The 26,391-nt window shown below is 32.8% G+C and overlaps 1 protein-coding gene across 2 annotated transcripts in view; it reads right to left on the bottom strand.

The window, feature by feature from the left end:
- LOC126737949 (uncharacterized) overlaps nucleotides 1-26,391 on the bottom strand; it is a 541,322-nt gene that overhangs the window by 404,514 nt on the left and 110,417 nt on the right. For both annotated transcript variants that reach the window (XM_050443074.1, XM_050443084.1), the window contains exon 2: nucleotides 9,965-10,166. In XM_050443074.1, the coding sequence (XP_050299031.1) occupies nucleotides 9,965-10,166 (202 nt within the window). The remainder of the gene's footprint in view (nucleotides 1-9,964; nucleotides 10,167-26,391) is intronic.

Here is a 26,391-nt window from a genome sequence, read left to right as displayed (position 1 = left end):
CAGAGGAAATTGAGAATTTTTTCTCAATGCCGAAACGTATTATATTCCCTATGTGTCTAATGGAAAAAACAAAAAAGGTATAGCTGCAAGAAGCAAACTATGGAACAGGTACTGCAATATTAAAAATGCACTTAAGGCCGCAAATTCATCTGTCCACAAACAACGAAATTGTGCTAAAATCACCTGTAAAGACGCCTGAGCAAGAAGATTTATTTAATTTTCTATTTATTGCTATTGAACCTTTTTAAGTTCGATATGCATAGCAAGAAACTTATAAATTAAGGAAAAAAAATTCCTACTTAAGCTTAACAGATCAACAACAACAACAGTTTTTTTTTTCCAAGTACTTTATTGTCGAAAATTTGGTACATGTACACGAATTTTATTGACAAAGCTTCAGAAAATAAATACAATCAAATCAGATTTTTTAAAACAAATATAAAAAATTTATACAACATATAAAATGCCTAAAAAAAAAATGCAAAAGAAAATGTTACAAACAAAATCTTTATAAAATAAAATACATGCATGTAGACAAAGGTAGCAGAGATAAAGGGACACATAAAGGTATGTTCAAAATTAAAATTAACAGATTAAAAGCTTAGCATCTACTACACAACATCCTCAGCCTTAAAAAAGTCTTCAATCGAATAAAAGGCTTTTAGGAGCAAATATGACTTCAGTTTACAACGAAACTGGCGCAAAGACTGAACACTTCTTAATTCCACGCTAATGTGATTATAAATCATTAAACCGCGATATATAAATGAATCTTTGATAGATGTAAAATGAGGAATAGGAAGGGGAATATTATTAATCTGTCTGGTAGGATAACTGTGATGTCGGATTGGAAAACTGTTCTTATTTTTAAATATTAAACATGCAGTTTCCAAAATAAATAATGATGGTAGGGTCAAAATACGGCTCTCTTTGAAAAGATTACCACAATGCATTCTAGAATGGGCCCTAAATAAACTTCTGACAGCCCTCTTTTGCAGCACAAAAACAGACTGAAACAGATAATTTGAACATGCACCCCAAAATGGAAGAGCATACCTTAAATGCGACTCGAACAAAGCAAAGTACACATCACGAGCAACATCTCTCCTCAGTTCATGAACGGTTGCCCTAACAGAGAAGCAGCCAGAAGTTTTTTATTTAACTTTATTATATGGTCAGAAAACTTTAAATCTTTATCAATGACTAAACCAAGAAATGCAGAATTGTCTACCATGTCCAATACGTTCTCACCAAAATCAAGACTCTCAGCTTGAAAATTGAAACCAATAATGTGGGACTTTGACATATTTAAGCAAAGTTGATTGGAATCACACCATTGCTTTAATTTCAGGAGATTGGCTGCAACATCTCTGACAAGCTGCTTGGGATCTTTATTCGACCATAAAACCGTTGTGTCGTCAGCAAACAATGTAAAATGTCCACATATGCTAAGAGTAATAAGATCATTAATGTATACAAGAAATAGAAGGGGACCAAGAACTGACCCCTGTGGAACACCACAATCCACAGACTCTATACCAGAAAAGTCACCATTAAGGTACACAGACTGCTCGCGACCAGACAAATAGCACTCAAACCACTTCAGTGCAACACCCCTAACTCCATAAGCAGAAAGCTTCTGAAGCAGTATCCTATGACTCACACAATCAAAAGCTTTGGACAAGTCACAGAACACCGCCGCAGTCGCCTCTCTTCCATTAACACCCTGGAGAAGTTTGGACAAAAAATCAAACATAGCGTAAGAGGTGCTTTTCCCTGATAGAAAACCAAATTGTTCATCTCGAAGAACCCCTTTCCCCAGAAGAAACCTTAAAAGACGATCCTTCATAAGTCTTTCAATTAACTTAGATAAAGTAGACAAAATTGAAATCGGCCTATAGTTGAATGGACTAGAACGATCACCACCCTTATAAAGAGGCAAAATTTTTGCTAATTTTAGGCAAAGAGGAAATGTGCCCAACTGAAATGAAATATTAATGGCATCAGAAAGAGCCTTAATAGCACTCAAAGGAAGTTTTCCCAATAAATTCACTGAAATACCATCGTCACTAGATGCCCTTTTCTTTTTCATCGATCCTATAGTGCAAAAAATCTCCCTGGGAGTAGTGGGGCTGAGGTAAAATGAGTTTCCACTAGTGGTAGGTAAAAATTTGAGAGGGTCATAAGTGGAAGAGAGACCCTTTGTGAGGATATCAGCAACCGAACAAAAGTACCTATTTAATATGTCAGAATCAATCCGCACTTCTTGAGAGCCATTACTCTTGGACACAACCTCATTAACAATTGACCACGCTTCGCGTTGCTCATTGGAGGAATATTTCAAACGTTTGGAATAATAGAGTCTTTTCGCTTCACACACAACTTTCCGGTAAACTTTTCGATATCTCGAGAATAGCGACAATACAAAATTATTTATCGGGTAGAACTTTTTTAAAATACCAAAAAATCTAAGATTACGACCGGAAATGCGAATACCAGGAGTTAACCATCTTTTCCGGTCCCTAAATCGATTTTTTAATGGGTGAACGGGAAAGTATCTATCAACTAACTTTGAAAGAGATGCGTGAAATGAAGCAAGAGCATCCTGCTCACAAAATATTGAGTCCCAATTAAAAGATCGACATCTTGCGTCAAAAGACCGGAAGTTCCTTGTGCTGTAAATTCTACCCAAACCTCTGGATTTGTATCTTTTTCTGAATGGCACCTGAGCCAGGATGGCACTATGATCAGACAAAGCTGGATCAAATACATTACAAATTACATTCTCCTGTATATTGGAGGCAACATAGTCAATGGTTGTTGATGTGGTACCTGTTACACGCGTAGGGCTGTTAACATGCATAGAAATATTAAAAGAGGAAAGCAAATTAATTAAATCCAATGTAGCCCTATTCTCCCCATCCTCAAAAGCTATATTAAGATCTCCAGCAAGAATTATAGTATTTTTAGGAGAAAATTTTAAAAGGAATTGTTCAAGCCTATCTAAAAAAGTACTTATACTACTATTTGCGGAACGATACATACACACAATATAATAATTGGCTTTACCAGAATAAACAATTGAGAATTCAAACTCCTTTTCGACACGAAGATCATCAAAATCGCCAAAACCAACAAAGTCGTCGCAAAAACATTGATGCACAAGAGCCACAGTGCCACCATATCCAAGGCCAGCCCTACAGAATTTGGAAGCTACAGAGTAGCCAGGAAGGGAAATTGGTTCCTCATTTCTCAACCAGTGCTCAGTAAGTAAGACAATGTTTGGAAAATTTAAACTGTCTAAAAGTATATACAAATCATCAGATTTACCGCGCAGTGATTGAATATTCAAAAGCATAATAGAAATGCATGCGCCAAAGTTGCCTACCCTAAAAAAGAAGAATTAACCAAGGTATCAGCTGAAGTAGAGTTAAGAGTAAGAGGAGAACTATCAGAGTTAGAGCCACTGGAATGCTTATCAAAATTAATATTAGATAATGGAACGGGGGAGAGTACAAAATTTCTTTTTAACGCATAACTACCAGTAACAAACAAAACCAGACGAACACAAAGATCACTCTTACTAATTCTAAATTTATTATTTTGAGAGTTATTGCTGAAAATTCTTACTGAAGCCCTTTGGGACTTAAGAAATCTCTTACAAATAGATACCACATGAAAATAATTAAACTTATTTGTATCATCGTAAGTTAAGCTTAAAGTTAAATTAGTGAATTTACCCAAACAAAGTAAACCATAAAAGGAGTGACAGTCAAAATAAGTTGATCCTAAATCTAAGCAAACAATAATATTATCCGTACTAACATAGTCAGTGGTTAATTCAAATATACGGTTTGCCATCTGGGATAAAGTATAGTTGGAGTGAACTTCACCGTGAATAGAATAGATCTTAGAGTCCAAAGAATGTGTCATCCCAGAGGCTACACCTCTTGCAGTCTGATCACCAAACACCAGGACCTGCTTTCTGCATACATTGACAACAGGATTACTTGTAACAAAAAACTCTTTAACATCAGGTACTGTTAAATTCTTGGTACTAGAAGGATTGTCAAGTTCTGTACTAAGTGTACAATGAGTGTCAATCGATATCCGAAGAATCCTCGATAACTTCCTCGCGTGAGTTAGAGGCTTTAAATACCTCCATGTCATTTTTGAGAGAAGCTATTTCACAAGAGTATGATTGATTTTCAGCTTCAAGAAGTCTAATTGAAGTAATCATTTTTTTGCATATCGAATTAGCTTCTTCTAGATCTTTCTGGAGTAAAGATATTTTTTCCTTCTGATCAGAAATAGAAATTTTCAAAAGGTCTTCATTCAGCATTAACTTATCAATCTCAGATCGCAACTTAATAACCTCTTCTCTTTTGTTATTTAATTCCTCAACCATTTTGCGCTCTGCTTCCAATATATCCTCCTCGAAGTCCTAAGTTAGTTTGCGTTCTTTTCGAAAAGCATTATCCCTAGATTCTAGTTCCTTATGCAAATCAGTCACCCTATCCTGTAGAAAACAGTTCAATAAAGCTGTTCTTTTCATTGAGCGTGGATTGAAGCTCGGCAACCAATTTAAGTGCATTATCATGCTCAACGGATTTTACAGAATTAGGTGAGGAAGCAGTTGATTTGCACACATTAGAACAAAAAATGTTTGTTTGTCCTATTTTTTCATGTGACCGAAAATCCCTTTCCAGACAGCTTGGGTGAAAAACTCCCAAACATTCAATGCATAAATAATTATTAAGTGCTTTATTAGCACAGCATTTAAATTTACTTTTTGGCTCCATACCATACATTTTGTGTGAATTGTAAATACTTCTCAGATTATTGGAACTCCTTCCAAAGTACCCCTTCTATTAAAATAAGAAACAGTTCTGGATATTATGGATTTATTTAAATTTAAGTCTTTTAGACTGCTTTTCTCCAATTCTTATTTTTTCCATAATCTTTTCCTTTATTTGCAGTGACAAATATACACCCCTTGGCATTTTAAGTCTTTATATATATATTACATTCACCACAGATTATCTGAAGAGTACAAACGGGATTGAACAGAATTTCAAATTAAATTTAGTTGCTCTATATATGGACTGCCAATGTTCACAAGGTACCCGTGGTTAAGCCAAAACAGTGGAATCCTCGTAAGTAATGCTTTCATTTAATCTTTGTTTGTACTTTTAGAAATTTTTTTGTAATTTGAAGAAAATTTTTTATTAGCTACAAATTACCTATATGAAAAAGAACAGAATATAAAATGAAATCAAATGGAATACCTTGTTTTTGTAAACCTTTAATGTTTTTTTAGATAGAAATTGATTTTAATCTATGACTCCCTGAATGTAAAGACATAATATACCAAACGTGGCCTGTTGTGTCAAAAGGCATTCTGAACGAAATCAAAGATCGAAAAATTAAGCTGTAACATTTTGATTACCAAGGTAAGTTTTTATACCATTGTTGCATTAAATGCGTTTTCCAATTATAAATACTCAAATAGTTAAATAGATACCTGATAATAATTTTAAGTTTTTTTACAGATCCAACTCTTTAAACTATTATGGTGTTGCCATACATATTTAAACCAACAAATATTAAAACAAGCAGAAAAGGAATATACTGGAGACCAACAAGAAGTGAAATTGCTGAATATCCTTTTGCTGAAAATTATTGTATATCCTAACATATTATTTATTGTGATATCTATAAGTTGTAAAAGTATTTTTGGTAAATTTATAAATCACCAAAAAAATTATTTATTACACAAAAATCGTTTTAATAGGTTGCAAAGATGTTCTTAAGTTTTACTCTCAAAATTTAACGAACTCTATTTTTTTTAGAGTTTTAAATTTATAATTACTTTGTAATTACCAATCTATTATATGAATAATACTGATATGAACTTTACTTATGCCATATTTTTCTTTTATTTTAGGCCTTTGACGAGCCCTTAATTACTAAAAAAAAATTTGAAAATTTAAGAAACAAGACACGGTCATATCCGAAAGGTCACCCTATTAGTATAATATAGTTTAACATATTTTTAGGACTTTAAAGTTTTCGTCCTTTTTTGAGTATTTGTTTGAAACTTTCAGTTTAAATAAACTTATACAGGGTGTCTCAAAAGTGATGGATCAAACTCAAACAGAGGATAGAGGGAGTCATGTTCAATCAAAATCACCCCCTATGTTGTTATGCAATTGTGAATAGTTTAAAAGTTATAGCCATTTTTATGTATTTTTTAAATTCAAGCACACTGTCAAATAAAAGCTTATAAAAAAATTATACAGTGGATTAAACAATGCGTTTTTTTATTTGTTTTTACCTAGAAGTGATGTACCTTTCTAATAAAAATATTTTTTTAAATATTACTTTTCGAAAGAACTAAAAAAAAATTTCTTTTTGGACTTTTTACAACTTTAAAAATAAGTACCCTTAACTTTGATGCCATTTTTTTCTCTCAAAAATGTAAGACATAAGAGTGATCCTGTAGCTTAAAAACTTCTACGTTTCATACCGATTCCAGCAAGGCATGAAAATTTTAATTTTGAGTTTTTCAAAAAAGAGGCAAAAAAGAATTTTATGGCTAAATCAATATTTACCAATTTTTTAAAATAAATATTTGTTGGGTTGGTGGATTGCAATAAGGTACAAAAAACATTAAAAAATGGTTTATTGTTTTACATGATAGTTTTTCTATCATTTACAATAAGTGTTCTAAAAGTCTGCCGCGAAATCTAATGCATAACCAACATCGGCGTCTAAAATTTTTCTTAATCATTCTGAATGAACGTTCATTTTGGGTAATTAGTCTAGCTGTAATTATTTGGTGGCGTAGCTCTTCCTCATTACGATTTTCCCTGGCGTATACCGACTCCTTAAAGTACCCCCATAGAAAAAAATCAATTGGATTGAGGTCGGGGGAGCGCGATGGCCAACGAATTGTACCTCCCCGTCCAATCCAACGACCAAGGTAGGCCTCATTTAAAAACTGTCTCACCTGAAGGCTGTAATGGGCGGGCGCTCCATCGTGCTGCAGCCACATTGATTGACGAATATTTAATGGAATATCCTGAAGTAAAACAGGTAAGTTTTCTTTTAAAAATCTCCTATAGATTTCACCATTTAATCTGGATGGTAGTTCAAACGGCCCAATTAATGAACCGTTAAGAATGCCACTCCACATGTTCACACTAAATTGATGTTGAAAGCGGTCATTTCTAACAATTCTGGGGTTAAAATATGCCCAGTGGTGTAAATTGTGAATATTAAATATTCCCGCCCTCTGAAAACTAGATTCGTCTGACCATAAAATTTTGTTAAAAAATTGTGGATCCTGCCTATTACAATGAAGCATTTCTCTACAAAATTCCACCCTCTTGTCATAATCACCCGGTAATAGATCTTGAACCCGTTGTACATGATAGGGATGCAACTGGTTTCTTTGTAGAATGCGGTGTACTGTTGTTCTCGGAATACCAGACCGTCTTGATATGCAGCGAACACTAGTTGAAGGTTCCTCTAATGCCATTTCAATGATGTCATCTTCTGCCTCAGCATTTTCATCAGGTCTTCCTATTCTGCGAGGATTTCCAGGAATATGCCCCTTCAGGTATGCGTTATGCACTCGTTGAAACACTCTGTAGTCAGGATATCGTTCACGATCAGGAAATCGTTCACGATATTCCCTTTCAGCCGCTCGAGCGTTTCCATTACAAAATCCATAAACATAATGCATTTCTGCATACTCACGGATGGTATAAGGCATTATGTGTTCAGTTGTATAAATAATACAAAATTGTATGTACTTAGCCAGTACCTGGACAACACAACACTACCTATTTTAAATTATTTTTAAATTTTGTTTACGACAAAAAACACGACAAATCAACATTCTTCAAAATAACCGCAGATAAATTGGTCAGTATTAGAAGTCGACATACTTATGTATTTTTAAACATTTTTGAGACACTTTACTATCTTAATTTTATTATTTTTTCGTATAATAATAAAGCAAAATATTGATTTAGCCATGGAATATTTTTTTTGCTTATTTCTTAAAAAAATAAAAATTTAATTAGACAATAAGAAATTTTAATAATCTATTTAAGTTGTACTTTGCTGGAATCAGTATGATTTAAAGAAGTTTTTAAGGTTCAGGGTCACTCACATGTCTTATATTTTCTTCGCAAAAAAATGGCATCAAAGTTAAGTACTTATTTTTAAAGTTGTAAAAAGTCCAAAAAAATTGTTTTTCTAGTGCTCTTAAAAAGTAATGTTTAAGAAACATATTTTTGTTGGAGAGGCACATCATTTCTACGTACAATAAAAAAAAAACAGATTGTTTAATCAACTGTATAATTTTTTTAAAAGCTTTTATTTGACAAAGGTGCTGGAATTAAAAAATACACATATATGGCTATAACTTTTAACCTATTCACAATTGCATAACAACATAGGGGGTGATTTTGATCCTCTATCTCCTGTTTGAGTTTGATCCATCACTTTTGGGACACCCTGTATACTTGTTACATATTATTGTCTTTTTATACATCTAATTATGCTTCCCTAAACAAATAGTTATAGTTTTAATCAAATTTAAGTTAATATTGATATACGGTGAGAAAGAAAAGTTTTTTGTTTTTCATGAAAGATTTTGAAAAAAAATATCGAAACAGTTCTGATTATCATTAAGTTATTAAAATCTATTCGCAGACATACATTTGATAATTTATTTAAAAAAAAACACAAGAATTATATTTATAATGTGAAAGTGTATATCTCTCTATTCTTATAACACAATTTATAACCTGCAATACCGTTTAGAAACAATTTCATGAAATTATTAGGTAATTCTCATTAAATTTTTTCTGATATATTGAAGGTTATAAATTCTAATAATAAAACAATTTTTTTTTTCTAATAATAATAAGCCATTTGATTATCACAATCAAAGAGTTTTGTTGTAATAATAAAAAAGTTTTTTATTGTGATAAACGAGCAGTTCGATTGCCATAATCAAAGTTTTTATTAATGGTTATTAATCAATTTTATACCTACAATATATCTATTCGATTATAGTAATCCATTTAACTATTTTGTGATTAAAAAAATATCTGTTAGCTCCAATTAGACCACTTTCATTGCGAGAATTAGATTATTTCATTGGCACCTATTAACCCTATGTTTTTCATTGGGTTAATCGATCATTCTTTAACCGTTAACGAAGTTTTTTCTCGGTGTGATTAGCAGAATCAAAGACTAGATAAATGTTAACATAAGAGCAATATAAATGTAATAAGTCTAAGAAAGTGTTTATAAGATAAAAATGATAAATTAAGTAGTCCTTCTAAAATCTAAAATATTTATGAAGACTAAGTAGATAGATGTCTATCAAAATGAAAGAGATCTTTGGAATGCAGATTTGATCGAACAATTTATTTGAATATCAAATATCTCTCAAGAAATTAAGATAAGATTACCTGGATTACCCAGGAAAGATAATCCAGGATGTATAAAGGTCAGTAAAACTTTGACTAGGTAGTATTCGAGTAAAACGCTTAAAAGGCAAAAGCAAAGTGCTAAACTATATTAAAAATTTATTTTTCAAAATGTACTTTCTTTAACCTTTTTATAGATCAAAGAAATCTTTAAAAACAAAAAGAAAATAATTTTCCGCATAAGCGAACCTAAAATTGAAAGGGAGCACTTCCAAGCTAAGTTGATTCTTCGTAAAATGTTCTGGATGTGTGGCAATAAAAGCGACCGAGGTAAATTTGTATTTACAAAAGAAACCCCATCAACGCATTTTCCCAAGAAACAATAATCCCACTGAGATGTCTGTAATTTTTAGCTTTGACCTTACTAAAAGAGTTTTGCATTAACTCGTCTTTGTTACAGTATTTTGAAATTAAATATCATTAAAAAAAGATATATTTACGTGAAGACTTACCTAAAGGAAATATTAAATTCGACTCGCTTTACGTCAACTTTGAGGGTCCAATTGAAAATCGCTTCGTCGGATCTCAGCTGGATATTAAAAATATCTGAGCCACAGTTATTGTTATCCAACGTTGCCGCTTGAAACATGCTTGCCACTGATGTCCTTATGGCTAAGGAAATTGGAGGTCCCGGGGCCTTTCTTGAGATGTAAACTGAAAACGAAAATAATCGTAGTAAATTATTTTTCAAAATCTTGTGCAAACTAGAATAAGTTATATGTTTGCATTCCAAAAATAGTTCTGGTTTTTGGCAAAATATCTTTCTTTTTATCAAAGGTTGTTTGTAAGGATAGTTTGTTTCTATTATGTATCTCTCTAAAAAATCTTACTATAATTCTATTGGTAAATACTGAAAAAGTTATGTAAACTAATTTTTTCTACTACTAAAATAAAAGTGACTCCTCTTAAACTGTGAAAATTCAATATTTTGAGGGTTTATAACTTTCCAATTCCAGCAGCAATACTCTAAGGCGCAATTCACACAGAACGGGCGTATGGCGGTGGCGTGGGACTGGCATGGAGCGGACGTGGCGCGCACAATTTACATAGAAAGGGATTCAATGTGATTATTGTCATTTATTTGTTACGTACATGACTGTGTAGTAAAGTTACAATGCTTTCGGATGACGAAGATGATCAAGATATGTTGAACCTTGTAAATTTGGCTAATATTCAAAGGCAAATGAGTTACTGAATACATCTCTTGTGTTTAGATAAAGAAAAAACTGGTGGTTCGTTTAATGTTATGCGGGAGCTCAATATGTACCCTGAATGTTTTCAAAGTTTCTATCGAATGTCTGTTTAATGTTTTTATAAAATACTAACTTTAGTAAGGGTTAATATTGAGAAGAAATCTACAAATTGGAGAGAACTTGTCAGTCTAGAGGAAAGGTCGTTAATAACGCTGAGGTAAGTTAAAGAAAATATATTTAAGTGATTTATTTCTGTTTAATCTAAAATAAAAAAAATAACGATAATATTACCCTAATATTAATTATTGTAATGTATAAATTTAGTCAAATGAAATTCATTCGTGTTCCTGTGCGGTACTGAATCTAGATTTCTATTTACCGAATCTTCAATCCAAGATTGAGAACTATCCATTGCGATAGTAGAGGCTTCAGGAACGGTTGAGGATAATATTTGCTCGGTTAAATTCAAAATTCCAATTTTGAAATGCCGCTTCTGAACAGAATTCATGGACTTAAAAATGCCAGGTCTGGGTCAGGAGGATCGATTGTGGCATTCGTTTTCGTGCTGTTTTGGATATCCAGCAACTGTTGCCTTTTTTCAAAGTACTGGTAAGCTTAAGGATTGACCTCATTAATAGCGGTTGAAGCTGCCAACTTTTTTTTTCTAAAATCATCTTTTTTCTGTAGTAGTATTTTAGGTGCTCTCATTACTATCGGTTGATCATCGATAGACGTACTGGAAGATGGTATAGGTGGCCGAGAGGAACGACTGGATAGAATGTTATAAGGTGAAAATACATCAGCATTGGAGTTGTCTTTAGGCTCAATAGATTGTGGCCCCGTTTCAGCTGCGTGGTGGCTCGATGATGCGTCGGCAGGCTCTTGATCCACGTTGCTCTTACAAGACTTCAAGAAAGGATCCAAAAAGGAGAGATGTGGGGCCAAATAATATTCTTTGACTCGTTTTGTTCCTTGTTCTGATTTTGTTTTTAATTTGGCTTTATATTTTGAGTAGCTTCCTCGAATGTTTTTCCAGCGGTCTTTACACTCTGTTACTGAAACAAAAGTACAATTTTTAATGTAAACATGAGTTTAAACATCTTTTTTTAATAAACATGTACCTACTTACCATTTTCACTGAATTTATTTGATATTTTTTCCTATGCTTGATCTTGTGCACTTCTATTGCAGTAATCCGACCTTCTATAGTGGTATAGAACTGCATATTGTTGCACGTCTTCACAGAACTCGGTATTAAATAAATAATCATCCCGCATTTTACCAAATAGACGAAAAGAAGCAATATAAACCGCTGTTTGGTATAAAGCATTCACCACTAGTGTAGGCCACTCGTGGCGTCGAAGTGGCCTGGTGGTGGCGTGACTTATCACGCGCCTAAGGCGTAATTCACACAGAACGGGCAAATGGGGGTGGCGTGGGACTGGCGTGGTAGACGCATGTGCCACTTGCATGTTCGTTTATGGGGCAATATAGATAGAAATGGCGTGGCAAAGGCGTGATAAGTCACGCCATCGCCCGTCACTTCGACGCCACGAGTGGCCTACACTAGTGGTAAATGCCATATACTAAACAGTGATTTTATATTGCTTCTTTTGGTCTATTTTCTAAAATGCGGGACGATTTGTTAATATCGAGTTCTGTGAAAAAGTGCAACAGTATGCCGTTCTATACGACTATAGAAGGTCGGATTACTGCAATAGAAGTGCACAAGATGAAAAATGGGAAAAAGTATCAAATAAATTTAGTAAAAATGATAAGTATGTCTTAATTAACAAAATATGTTTAAGCTCGTATTTACATTACAAATTATACAGGGTGGGCTAATTAAAATTTTAGAAAGACTTACCATAGTTCCCGACCTTTAAAAAAACACCAAGACCTCTAAATTTTTTTTTAAGGCAAAGCATTTTATGAATATTTTCAATTCTATCATTTTTACACTATAGGAGGAGTGACCTTCACCCTTAAAATCTTAAATGGACTGAGGGGTGAACCTATACCTGATTTTAAAGGTCCTTTAATTCTTGTTTCAAAAAGAGATTTGAAAGTCCTTCAAGCTGCGCTATCACTTGGCCCCTCAACCCATTTAAAATTTAGGGGTAAAAGTCGCCCCTCCTCCTAGAAGGTAAGAATAGCAAAATTCTATATATTCATAAAATGGAACTATGACAAATCAGCGTTGTTTCGTTTTTACTGACCCAGCCTGCCACCCTGTAATTAATTTATATACAGTATCTATCCTTGTGAGGACTTGAGGGGCGCGATATTTTAAATATTTGCTTAGGTAAATTCTCATATTTTTAGCGTTTTGTACTAATTGTACTGAAGTAAAATGGCCGAGTATAACGTTTTCATATTAAGGCCTTGAGAATGTACCATCGCATTTCTTAATGGCGTTGCAACACACACATTGCTTGAATTAGAACATCAACTTTAGCAGGATCACATCGAATAAGTGTTTGTAGAAGCCCCAACTTGGTTGTTAGCATACCAAAAGCGCATTCCACTGATTTTCGTGCTCTTAAACATCTAACATTAAAAATCAAGAGTCTGCCGACGTATCATTGACCCACCACGTAGCTGAAACGGGGTCACAATATAACGAGTGAAGACAACTCCAATGCTGATCTACTCTCACCTGATAACATTGTATCCAGTCGTTCCTTTCGGTCACCTGTACCATCTTCCAGTACGTCTATCGATGATCAACCGTTAGCGATGACAGCACCTAAAGCACTATTACAGAAAGGAGATGATTTTGAAAAAGAAGTTAGCAGCCTCAACCTCTAATAATGAGCTCAACCAGCAAGCTTACCAGTACTTTAAAAAAAAGCAACAATTGCTGGAAATCCAAAACAGCACGAAAATAAATGCCTCCCTGACTTGGACCTGGCATTTTTTTAAAGTGTTCTTACTAATATGAAGTCCATGAATTGTTTCAAAATTGGAATTTTGAATTTAGCAACCAAGCAAATACTATCCTCAACCATTCCTGAAGTCTCTACTACCCCAATGGATAGTTCTCAATCTTGGATTGAAGATTCGGTAAATAGAAATCTAGATTCAGTACCGCACAGGAACACAGACGAGTTTCATTTGAGTGAATCTATGCATTACAATAATTAATATTAGAGGACATTATCGTTATTTTTTTTCGTTTTAGATTAAACAGAAATAAATTCACTTAAATATATTTTCTTCAACTTACCTCAGCGTTATTAACAACCTCTCCTCTGGACTGACAGACTCTCTCCTATTCGTAGATTTCTTTTCAATTTTAACCCTTACTAAAGCTAGTATTTTATAAAAACATTAAACAGACATTCGATAGAAACTTTGAAAACGTTCAGGGTACATATTGAGCTACCGCATAACATTAAACAAACCACCAGTTTTTCCTTTATTTAATCACAAGGGATGTATCCAGTATCTCCTTTGCCTTTTAATTTTTTTGAAGCATTTTAACTTTACTACACAGTCATGTACGTAACAAATAAATGACAATAATCACATTGAAACCCTTTCTATGTGAATTGTGCGCGCCACGTCCGTTCCATTCCAGCTCCATGCCAGTCGCACGCCACCGCCATATACCCGTTTTGTGTGGATTGTGCCTAAGGAATGGCAGTTCTTGTCTTAGAGCGTAATATTGTCACGGACTGCTCGTTTCTTGGGTATTCATATTGATCGCAGTTTGAGTTGGGATATTCAAGTTGGATATGTATGTAAGAAATTGAACTCTGTTTGAGTTTTCTTTAAGAGTGTTCAACGATTTTCTGCTGCAAAACACCTTGCTAACTACATACTGTGCCAATTTATTATTCTATTATAAAATTATTCGATTTTGCGATATAGAGTTATATTCTCGGGAGGAGATGTACGATAGCGTGAGTTTTTTATTATTCAAAAGATAACTTTGGGCATTTTACACTTACTTAGAGTAGGAACCTCATGCAGAGAGAAATTAAAGTCTCAATAATATTCTAACATTTCCAGGTTTATATATCTTTTAAATTGAATGTATTATGTTTCTATCAAAAAATTTTAGTCTTTAGTCACCTTGTTCCTCAGCATGAGAATAATATAAGATCAAGCGCTTTAAATATTCCATCACATAGACTTTCATAATATAAGCAGCGCGTGGCCCCATGTATGCGTATGTTAATTTTTATAATAAGCTTCCGCAATTAATAAAACAAAAAGTATACTAACAAAATTTAAGAAAAAAAACTTTCCAATTTATTGTAGAAATAGCGATATTCAGAGTCCGAATACCTTCTTTCAATTGAAGAAAAAGGTCTTATTATCGCAAGACTTGAATCTGTTGAAAGAAATGCTTCTGTAGCTACTGAATTTGATTTATCTCACTTTAAGTGTGTCCACAATTTTGAAGAACAAGGATAAAATTAAAGAAGCGTTCAACGAAAATTTATTAGGCAAGAAAAAACTCAAGTTATCTCAACATCCAGATATCGATCAAGCCTTACTCAAGTAGTTCAAAAGTCAGGGAAGTCGTGGAACTCCCATAAGCGGTTCAATATTACAGGCAAAAGCAAATGATTTTGGAAGAATTATGCTAAAGTGGACTTTAAATGTTCTGAAAGTTGGATTAAGCGTTTTCGTCAAAGACATAAAATAGTGTTTGGGAAAATAAGTGGCGAAGCTGCCAGTGTGCCTCAAGGAGTACGTGAAAACTGGTTAACAACTGTCTGGCCTGAAATACGAAAAGGATATAAGGATGACGAAATATATAATGCCGACGAGACAGGACTTTTTTATAAACTGACCCCAGATAAGACATTAAAATTCAAGGGTGAAACTTGTACCGGCGAAAAATTATCAAAGGAACGAATTTACAATCTTAGTTCTACCAATATGACAGGATCGGATAAACCTAAACTTATTGTGATCGGCAAGTCGAGAAATCCACGATGATTCAAACATATCAAGACATTACCTGTCGTGTACAACTCCAACAAAAAGGCCTAGATGACTTCTGATTAATTTGTTAGTATTCTTCGTGAATGGCATGCAAAGTTGTTGAAGACCAAGAAAAAAATTTTACTTTTAGTAGACAACTGTCCCGCTCATCCGAAAGTTGATAATTTAAAGACATAAAACTCGAGTTTTTGCCAGCAAACACTACCTCTGTTCTGCAGCCAATCGACCAAGGGATTATTCGATCATTAAAAGTGCATTTTAAAAAGTTTCACTTAATGAAAATCATAGAAAATGCTGAACAAGGCAAAGAATGTTGTATTAATCTTTTAGATGCAGTATCAATGATCGCTAAAGCATGGGATAGAGTTTTATCAAAAACAATTGCCAACTGTTTTAGACATGGAGGCTTCGTAGAAAGTGAGGATGTTAGAAATGATAGCTTTGATGAAGAAAATGATATTCCACTGGCTAAATTAATTAATGTTAATTTTGAAGAGGAAGATGAGGTTCCGCTGGCTGTAATAAAAAAGTCTACTGCATTGTCAGATGATCAAAGGACCGGGTTCTTACATGCAGAAAATAATTTGGAAGTATGCAACAATCTAAATGAAGAACAAATTGTAGACGACATCTTATCCTTCTCTCAGGACAAAGAGGAAAGCGAAGATGAGGGTTCAGAAGGGGAAGAATTTCAACCTTCATCTGCAGCAGAAGCTCTTCAAGCCACTAATACTATTAAAAAGTTTGTTTTGTATAACTCCTCATCGGACGAAATATTGGTAAACCATGTTAATAATTTAGAGAAAAAAATTGAATTTATCTATTTTGATACTCGAACAAAGAAACAGAGTAAAATCACAGATTATTTCAAGTCTTAAAACTGGAGAAGGTGTAGGTACTACATACATACATATGTATCTGTTAAATGTTGTGAATTTGTAAACTAGTAAATTAATAAATTGTTTTAAATAAATTGGATAGCGAATTTTATTTCTTCTGGCTATCGTAAAGTCTATCTTTTATTAATTTGCTAGAAAAAAAAACAGATCGTATATAACGAAGGTCGGATATAGCGACGTAATTTTCGTGGTCCCTTCACCGTCGCTATAAGCGACTTTCACTGTATGTTATTCTACTATACGGAGCAGAGGAGCGGAGGAGGCACAAGAAGTAACTAGAAGGAAATCAAAGACTTGGTGTCAGATACTTGTCAGTTTGTGACTGAAATACGTACGTACAAGATCTAGTGAAGGAGGTGTGGTTCTTCATAATCTAAAAACAAGTTAGTAAGTAGTATGAATACCTAACCTAATTTTTTAGGCATTTTTTTAATAACAATGAAAAAGTCTTTTATCCGGAAAATAAAAAATATACCAAGATTAATTGTTGCTATTAGAGGATGATGCCCTATTACAGAGTGATGATAAATTTTTTATAGAGACATTTACATTGTAAACATGCCCGAGTTTATTGTCATTTATGCATACAGGTCTTCAATAGTTTTATTTGCATAAATCAATTTTTAAAGTTCTTATCATGTTTACTCTATTTTAATAAATGTCTTAGGGCTAAAAATTAAAAAAATATATTAGGGTGATTATTTACTAAGATTAGATATCAAGCAAAATTCAAAAGATTTAACTGATTGTATAAACAAAAAAATAACACCAATTCTTAGTCTTAAACATGTATCGATGATAAAGGTACACATGTTGTGCACCTACTGGAGTACAGGCTTGAGGTCTTAGTATTTTATTCTAATGATCCAAAATATGTAAGTCTTTATTATTAGTAAGTATTGATTATCACAATAGTTATGATCACAATTAAGGTTCTAAATAATACTTTAAAGGGTTTTATATTAGTCTCTAATTTTACTTTAAGACACAACTTTTTTTACTTACCATTATTTTAGATTCAAGCTCACTATCAGTTAGATAGTAATCTCTGTCTGCTATACTCATTTGAACTAAAATGATTTTCATTGTGTGACCGCTTTGTTGCTGACTGAAAATATCCTATATATTCTGCAAAAACAACAAACAACAAATTGGGTTCTAATTAAATTACTTTGCAAATGGTTTGTGACATTCCAGTTAAATGATAAAGAATTTTAATTTTTCAGTAAAATGTGGCTTATATACTTATTGTACCTTGTTGCCCCAAGTCCCTCAAATAATATATAACACTGGAAAATCGGTCAATCTCCTTGGCCGATAACTTTTTTTGATGATAAATTGATTTGGCGCACATACATATGTATTTTAAAGAAAAAACTCTCCAAAAAAATAACATTATTTTCATTATTCATTATTATTAATCTTGTTATTATATTTTTTTAAACTCGCACTGATGTGGCGATTTTCTTTTCTATTTTCCCGACAAATTAATATAAAAGTAGGTATAGGTTTTTTGTTGCTAAATTCTTGATTTAGCTTTTATTCTTTTATAAACTTTATTTGATAGCTTCTTCTGAGCAACAATGTTCGCCTCTCCCAGCATCCTACGTACGATGAAACACGTATTTAAAAGAACGGCTTTCTTTATTTAAAAGTAAATTTAGTCTCATTTCTTTACTGCTTATGCTTTCGTTTTACGGAGTACCTTCGTACACCTATCATTATAGTATTTAACTCCTTGTGCTAGCTCTCTTTTTTTGATATTGTATTTATCTTGTTAATATCGAGTGTAATAATTGCTTCGAGAAATAAAATAAATTAATAGTAAAAAAAAAAAAAAATTAAAAACATTTTTTTCTAAACAATTTTTACATAAAACTTGACACTTGACCTTTAGCATAACGTACTTCAAACCGTTTACGAGTCTAATTTAAAATTGACAAGACACGAGCGTTTTATAAATTTTTAAAACCGACCTTTTTTTTTGTTGCCGTCTCTTGAAAACTACCGGAATTAGAGATAGATGTAATAAAAGGCTTTTCTCGCGGAACATTTCCTTTCATTGTTTTCCTAAACGAAGGAATTTAGCGCGCAGTTTAGTTCGTGTTGACTCGGTAATGCTTCTTTGCATTCTCCTAATTGCATAGAAATTATTGCTCATTAGGTTTTTTTCTTTGCTTGTAAATAGTTCACTATTTAGAAAAACATTTACATGTGTTTTGTTGCCTATATTCGGTTTGTAACTGTTTTTTAATAAAACAATAATAATAATAATAATAATAATATCATTATTTAGCATAAATAGCTACATACAAAAACAAAAAAATTCCCCAAAAATTAATAAAAATAAAAATACATCCAAGGGATACCGCATTGTTCCGGTCTGTCAAAATACTGCCCCATTGGCGAGCTAAGCACCCCGTCACCAAAACTGGTTCAGAAGCTATTAAAAAATCCACATACATAACCCTAAAGCGCTCTTACTAACATTATAATATTAGTATTAATTAATTATTATTATAGCCTTATAAATTAATCAATATACGCTTACTATGTAAAAATATAATATACATAAAACATAAAATTCTTAATGCCTGTCAAAAAATACGCGATAACTTCCTCTTAAAAGCCACCAAACTTCATTTGCATATCTCGACCGGTCTCAGAGTAATAAATAAATCGTCAAAAGATTTTAAGAAAAACTTTATAATTAAAGTCTATTTTTTTTAAATTCTCTATCACGTATTAAAATTAATGACCTTTAAACTGGACCACCCTGTAGAGAAGAAAGTTCAATTTTCGGACATCTTATTTTAAAGTACTTGCAATAATCAGAATCGAATTATATTTTTCGTTTATAGTTGTGCACACTGTCCGAGAATAATACAATTTCCAGATGATCTAAATCGAAAAACAAGGGAGTAGCTAAACTATCATATTTATATCCCCATCTCGGTCTAAAATATGCTAAATATTTATAATAAAATTATGTTATTTGTATGCACTCGTAGAAAATATGCGAGAAAAACACATGCAGATAAAAACGCAGAAATGAAACGGTGATAAAGCAAAATAGGAAAACCCAATCTTTATATTTACATATAAACCATTTCTCAAACTATGCCAACAAAGCAAAATGTGAACCAGACTGAAATAGTTTTTGATATAAAATTTTATATTTTAATATTTTCGAGAAATGCTTTTATTATATCGTTTTTATTCTATATATAAATTATAATTTAATTTTATAAAATTTATTTAAGCGCCAAAAAAATCTATAAATATCATTTATATTTTCATAATTTATACGACGCTCAAGTATATTCATTATACATTCAAATTCAGTCGCGGAGCTGAATATTTGACTAAGGTCTGCGATTTAAATTTATTTAAAGCCCTGCGTCCTGTATAATTCATTTAATAAAAACACGAGTTATATTATAATATAGACAATATAATATTTTTAAATTTATATTGAGCCAGCAAAAAAAAAAAGAAACTCGATAGCCCTCTAGCAAACAGTAACACATTTTTGCCATTATATTTTACCATGTGGCGTGCTTTCGCATAAAGCTAAAAGCTAAAATGAAAAACGGGTTTTATAAATGAAATAACGTTTAGGCTCATCTTTAATTTGTGAATTTTTATATGGACAGAATATCAGTTAATTGATTTAATTTTTTTTGCAATACACTAACAGAATCTAAAATAAGACTAATATTTATTTATTTTTTATGCTCTTCACTTAATAAAACTATAATAAACTATAATAAATTATGGAGAGCATTGACCATTTGACAGAATATTTGAAAATTTCAATAAAATAAAAAACTTATCTCTTACTATTAAATCTGAGATACCTTACCCATGTTTGCTTAAAAACTCATCAATATTTATATATATTTATCAGAATTTTATAGGGAACTCTTTTTCCTGAGATACTTCGGTAACGTTTTTTTCTAATGTAATCAAAAACAATTTTTTGTAAGAGTTTAATTTGATTTATATTTAAATAATGCATAATTTAAATGGGTATGATTAGCAGTTAGTTAATAAAAATGGAAACCAAGAAGTTATGTCGGATAATTAATTTCTTTTTAAATAAGAGTATTCGGCGCAATTTAGAAAAAGCTTCATGGGAATGGAAAATATGTGACTACCAGTTGTTTCAGAACTATGGGATCAAACTTCTAGGGGTTCAGAGATTAGAGGGACACAAAGTCAATGGTCTCAAAAGATGTTTATTTTTTTAAAAATAATTACACGTGTTTCGCCCTCGCTCGAAGGCATCTTCAGATCTAAAAGAAAATAGAAAGCAACCCTAGTACAAAAACAATAATGCATAGACACAAATTACAATATAGAGATTTGACTTACCGGTAAAGCTATTGGATTACCACCACAAACATTCAAGTTAAAACAAAAATAAATACAAAATAAAAATAATGTTGACGTTCACATTAATTTCGGTGTCAAAACTAATTAAATAAAAGTAAACAAAACAAGCAGATTGAGGTTAAGTTGAACGGGAGAACGAAAAAAAAGTAAAAAATAAAATAAAAAGTGAAATATGACTTGGTCGAGAAATGAACCAGCGACCATCGGGTTCGTAGGCAAGCGCTTAACTTACGTGCTATACAGGTCGTGATAAATATTGTTGAAAATTAAATGCGGTTCGAAGGTAAAAACATCATTCACACAAGACAGTAGAGGACTCCTTCTTGCCCTTGTGATTTCCATCTTCTCTAATAGGTCAAGCTTCTTGCCCTTGGGATACTTGTATTTTATCCTTACCTTAATGTTTTCTTTTATAGAATTTGTTCATCTAGATTCTAAGTTTAGAGACGAGGTTAAGTCATTCGGGGAGAAAACTTTTCTCAGGCTTGGCGGAAAACTCACTAATTTAAAGCGGGAAAAAACTAAATACATGACCTACGAAGAAAAGTAACGCATAACAGGTAAATGTCATTTTAACTTTCATAAACGCTTTCTAAACCTCTCCGACGTTGTTTTTCTAAAGAGGAAGAGGATGTGTTAAAACGAAATTTAAAATTGAATTTTTCTCATAATGCTTCATTCATGCAACATTCAGTGTAGGGAGACGTTAGCAGTAGAGGCCGAAAGCATACTTCAAAACACAGATATTTCTCTGAAAAATATTTTAAGATCAAAGTTAATTACTTTCCTCAATTCGAGCGTTCGTGACAAAAAATGGCCGAACTGTAATCAGAAAATCCTAAAAACAATTAAAGACAAAATCAGGGTTCACGACTTGATTGTCACGAAGGCAGATAAAGGTAATTGCTTGGTACTCATGAAGCGATGTCATTATATCGAAAAAGTTCTGCATTTTTTGAATTCAAATGAGTTTGTACCTATTCCTAGAGACCCAACAGACTCATTTTTTAATCAACTCAAAAATACTTTAGATAACACCGCACTCACTCTCGACTTCTTTCACACTAATAAGTATAAGTTATACCCCATGAACACGAAAACATCTTTACTTTACGGTTTACCCAAGGTCCATAAGACTGGCTATCCCATTCATCCTGTAGTTTGTTTTTTAGATTCACCTTGCTATTTACTATCCTCGTGGCTTAATAAAGTCTTAAGAGATATTACAGCATTTATTAACATTTACTCCACCAAAAATTCTATAGATTTTGCTGACACCCTTAAAAATACACCAATATCTGAAAAAACGATATTAATATCTTTACATGTTAAAAACCTCTTTCCAAGTATACCTCCCAAGGATTGCGTTGATCTTGTCTTGAATTTGTTAAATAAAACCTCCTTACCTAAACTATTTTTTTGTAATAAAACCTCCTTACCTAACTAACTTTGTTATCGATTGTTCTCGACCAAAACTTTTTTAAATTTAACAATTGTTTCTTCAAACAGACCAATGGGTTGGCGATGGGCTCTTGTCTGTCCCCGTTTTTAAGTGAAATTTTTATGCATAACCTGGAGAGTAGGATAATGTGCAGTACCTTTGCCAAGGATATTGTTTTTTACAAACGGTATGTGGATGATGTCTGTTTGGCCTGGAGTGAGGATGAACTCGGACTGGAAAATTTTTTGTATTTTTTAAACTCTCTACATCCTAACATAACTTTTACCTTAGAAAAAGAAAAAGATGGTAAGTTTCCTTTTTTAGACCTTTTGCTAACTAGAGATAACAACAAAATCACCTTTGATATTTATAGAAAACCTTCCTCGATGGACAACATTATCCAGTTTGATTCTAATTCCCCGTATTCTCATAAATTTGCTGCATTCAACTCCTTTTTCTACCGGTTATTCAAAATACCATTATCAGCAAGCGCCTTTCAAAAAGAGTTAGCTACAATTAAACAGATTGCAGCAAATAATGGGTTTCCATTAAGTGTAATTAATAAAATTTATTTCAAGTACAAGCTCTCCTATAATTTAACCCATAACACCAGCATTAAAAATTGTAGATTTTATTGCCTCACTTACTTTGGTAGTATTTCCTCCCGATTGGCAAAATTTTTCAAAACCTATAATTTACAGATATCATTCAAAACTTCAAACACATTATTTATAAGCTGGTAAACATTAAAGATAAAAAAGAACCCTTATCCCAACCGGAAGTCTACTCCCTTAACTGCGGGGACTGCAATGCCGTTTACAGTGATCAGTCTGGAAGGAAAATAAAAACGAGAGTGTAGGAACACTTAAGAGAATATAATAAACACAAAGATACCGAAATCACCGAGACTAAATCGGCTTTTGCAAGTCATTTATTGGCCTCAAAACACTTTCATTCCATCCCGGAAAATGTAAAAATCCTTCATAAGTGCCCCAAGGGAAAGAAGCTCGACTTGTTAGAGAAGATGGAGATCACAAGGGCAAAAAGGAGTCCTGTACTGTCTTGTGTGAATAATGTTTTTACCTTTGAACCGCATTTAATTTTCAACAATATTTATCACGATCTGGATAGCATGTAAGTCAAGCGCTTGCCGATGGTCGCTGGTTCATTTCTCGACCAAGTCATTTTTCACTTTTTATTTTTTATTTTATTTTTTGCTTTTTTTCCGTTCTCCCGTTCAACTTAACCTCACTCTGCTTGTTTTGTTTACTTTTATTTAATTAGTTTTGACACCGAAATTAATGTGAACGTCAACATTATTTTTATTTTGTATGTATTTATTTTTGTTTTAACTTGAATGTTTGTGGTGTTAATCCAATAGCTTTACCGGTAAGTCAAATCTCTATATTGTAATTTGTGTCTATGCATTGTTGTTTTTGTACTAGGGCTGCTTTCTATTTTCTTTTAGATCTGACGATGCCTTAGGGCGAAACACGTGCAATCATTTTTTAAAAAATAAACATCTTTTGAGACCATTAACTTTGTGTCCCTCTAATCTCTGAATTTTTATTATCAAGAGGTCTCTTTGAGAAAAATGGACTACTTTTTTGAATTCTAGGGGTTGTTTAGTGCAACAGTAGAATCCATTTGAGTATAGAAACCCATGTCCGGAAATGTGTCATTACGCCCTTAAGACGCGTTTGAATTTAGAAAAAATATTAATTACCTAAATAGGATCTGATGCATTTATTATTTTTGTATTACCTTTTGTATTTAATACCATCACAACAATTGTTCAAAATGTCTTTCTCCAACCTCAATATACCGATTTAGCGCCGCACATGATTTCGGCGGACTACACTAAAAATTTGATCCTTATTTTGAATGATTTCAAATGCTGCTGTTATTCGTCCAATTAAGTCTAGCTCTGATTCTACTGGAGTTTCGAAGACTAAAGACTTTACATGTCTCCACAAGAAAAAATCGAGCGACGTTAAATCGGGTGACCTAGGAGGCCAAGAAACTGCTCCACCTCTGGCAATCCAACGGTGCTCAATACCAAATACTCGCGTACTTGTACAGCAAAGTGAGCCGGCGCTCCATCATGCTGAAACCACATATGCTGTCTAACGTTTAGTGGAAAATTTTCAAGTTCTGGAGTTCTGGGAGAACTTCCTCCAAGAAACGCAGATAAATAGGTCCTGTTAACCGTTTCGGTAGAAGGTATCACCCAATTAAATAATTATCAACAATGCCTGCCCATACGTTGACAGACCAACGATTCTGATGTTTTCTTGGAAAAATTGCATAAGGATTTTCTTCGCCCCAAATATGGCTATTCCTACTATTAAAAATACCGTCTCTTGTGAAAAAGGCTTCATCGGTCCACAAAACATATCGTAAAAAATTTGGTTGTGCAATGATGTGATCCAGAAGCCATCGACAAAATTGAACTCTAGAATGATAATCGGCTGCAGTCATACCTTGAACTTGCTGGAAGTGTTAAGGATGGAGCTCGTGTAGTACCCGCCAGGCAGAAGCGTTACTCGTATTCATATTCTTAGCAACATCACGTGTGTTATATGATGGTTCATCGGCAATTCGCTGAAGCACCTCTTCTTCAAATTCGACCGTTCTTACGGTTCGAGCACCAGTATCATGCATCTTGGTCCTAAACATGCCTGTCTCAGCGAGCCGCCGATGTACCGCAATAAACTTTTTGTATCCAGGATGCTGTCGTTCGGGATAACGTTCATGATACAACCGCGATGCTGCTCTGCAGTTTGTTGCTCGCTATGCCAAATGCATATCCGCCAATTCTTGGTTGGTAAAGTTTTCTATTAGCAATAAACAAATAAGAATTGACATTGATAAACGTTGATTTTAAACAATTGTTGTTATGGTATCATGTACAAAAGGTAAAAATAAATGCAGCAGATCCTATTTAGGTAATTAATGTTTTTTATAAATTTTAACGCATCTTAGGGCCGTAGTGGCGTAGTGACGCATTTCCGGATATGGGTTCCTATACTCAAATGGATTCTTCTGTTGCACTGAACAACCCCCAGAAGTTTGATCCCACAGTTCTGAAACACCCTGTATTAAATTTGGGTTATTTAGTCCCAAAGTTTTATAAAAGAATATTTTTTAGAAACAATTTTTGTAATAATAATTTTAAAGTAGTAGCCAAATACATTTTCTATTAGAGTTTAATTTGTTTATGTTGAATAAATACATAAGTTAAATGGGTATTATACGTACTTATTTAATAAACCTGAAAAATTAATATAGAACTATCTAGAAGTTTCACCCAATGAAAATGTAATTTGGAAATATTTGAAAAAATTAAGAGAACGTCAAGTGTGCCCGCTATAATCAACTTGAGTATGTCTTATCGTTTTTTGCTTAAAAACGTTACTTTTCATATAAACTTTATATCATTTGGAGCGTTTTTTATCTACCTAATTATTGTAAATAAATTTTGATCAATAAATAATCCATTTTATCATATATCATTAACTAAAAAGTGCAAGAAAATTAATTCAAAAATAAATTTTTCTTCCAATTTAAAGCTTACTCATAAAACACTTAATGTTTTTCACTGTTAGTAAATTTATTTTCAAAGATAAGGCCAAAAACAAATAATTTATCCTTGTAAGAAGTTTAGTCAGCACGAGTATTAATGGAATCAAGAAACTTTTATAACTGCTTAAGAACTTTGAAAATAATTTAATAGGTTTTTCTGATATGACACCAGGTAATTCATCTAAAAATATTGTTAAAAATGGATTAAAAAAAATAGCAAAATGTTTTTTAGAAGCCACTCAATTCATTTATAATTTCAAAATTTCTCTTCAATGGCGTTGCTTTTAATTAGTTTCTATTTTGGCATTTGACTCTGGGGTGTTTGATTAGACAGGTTTAATTACAGTAAACATTGTGTGCCTATTGTCCTATCGATTTTGAGTAATAAACTGAATTTAAAA

This window comes from Anthonomus grandis, chromosome 1 (assembly GCF_022605725.1).
Source record: "Anthonomus grandis grandis chromosome 1, icAntGran1.3, whole genome shotgun sequence".
NCBI lineage: Eukaryota > Metazoa > Arthropoda > Insecta > Coleoptera > Curculionidae > Anthonomus > Anthonomus grandis.
This window is presented reverse-complemented; position numbering and strand designations above follow the sequence as displayed.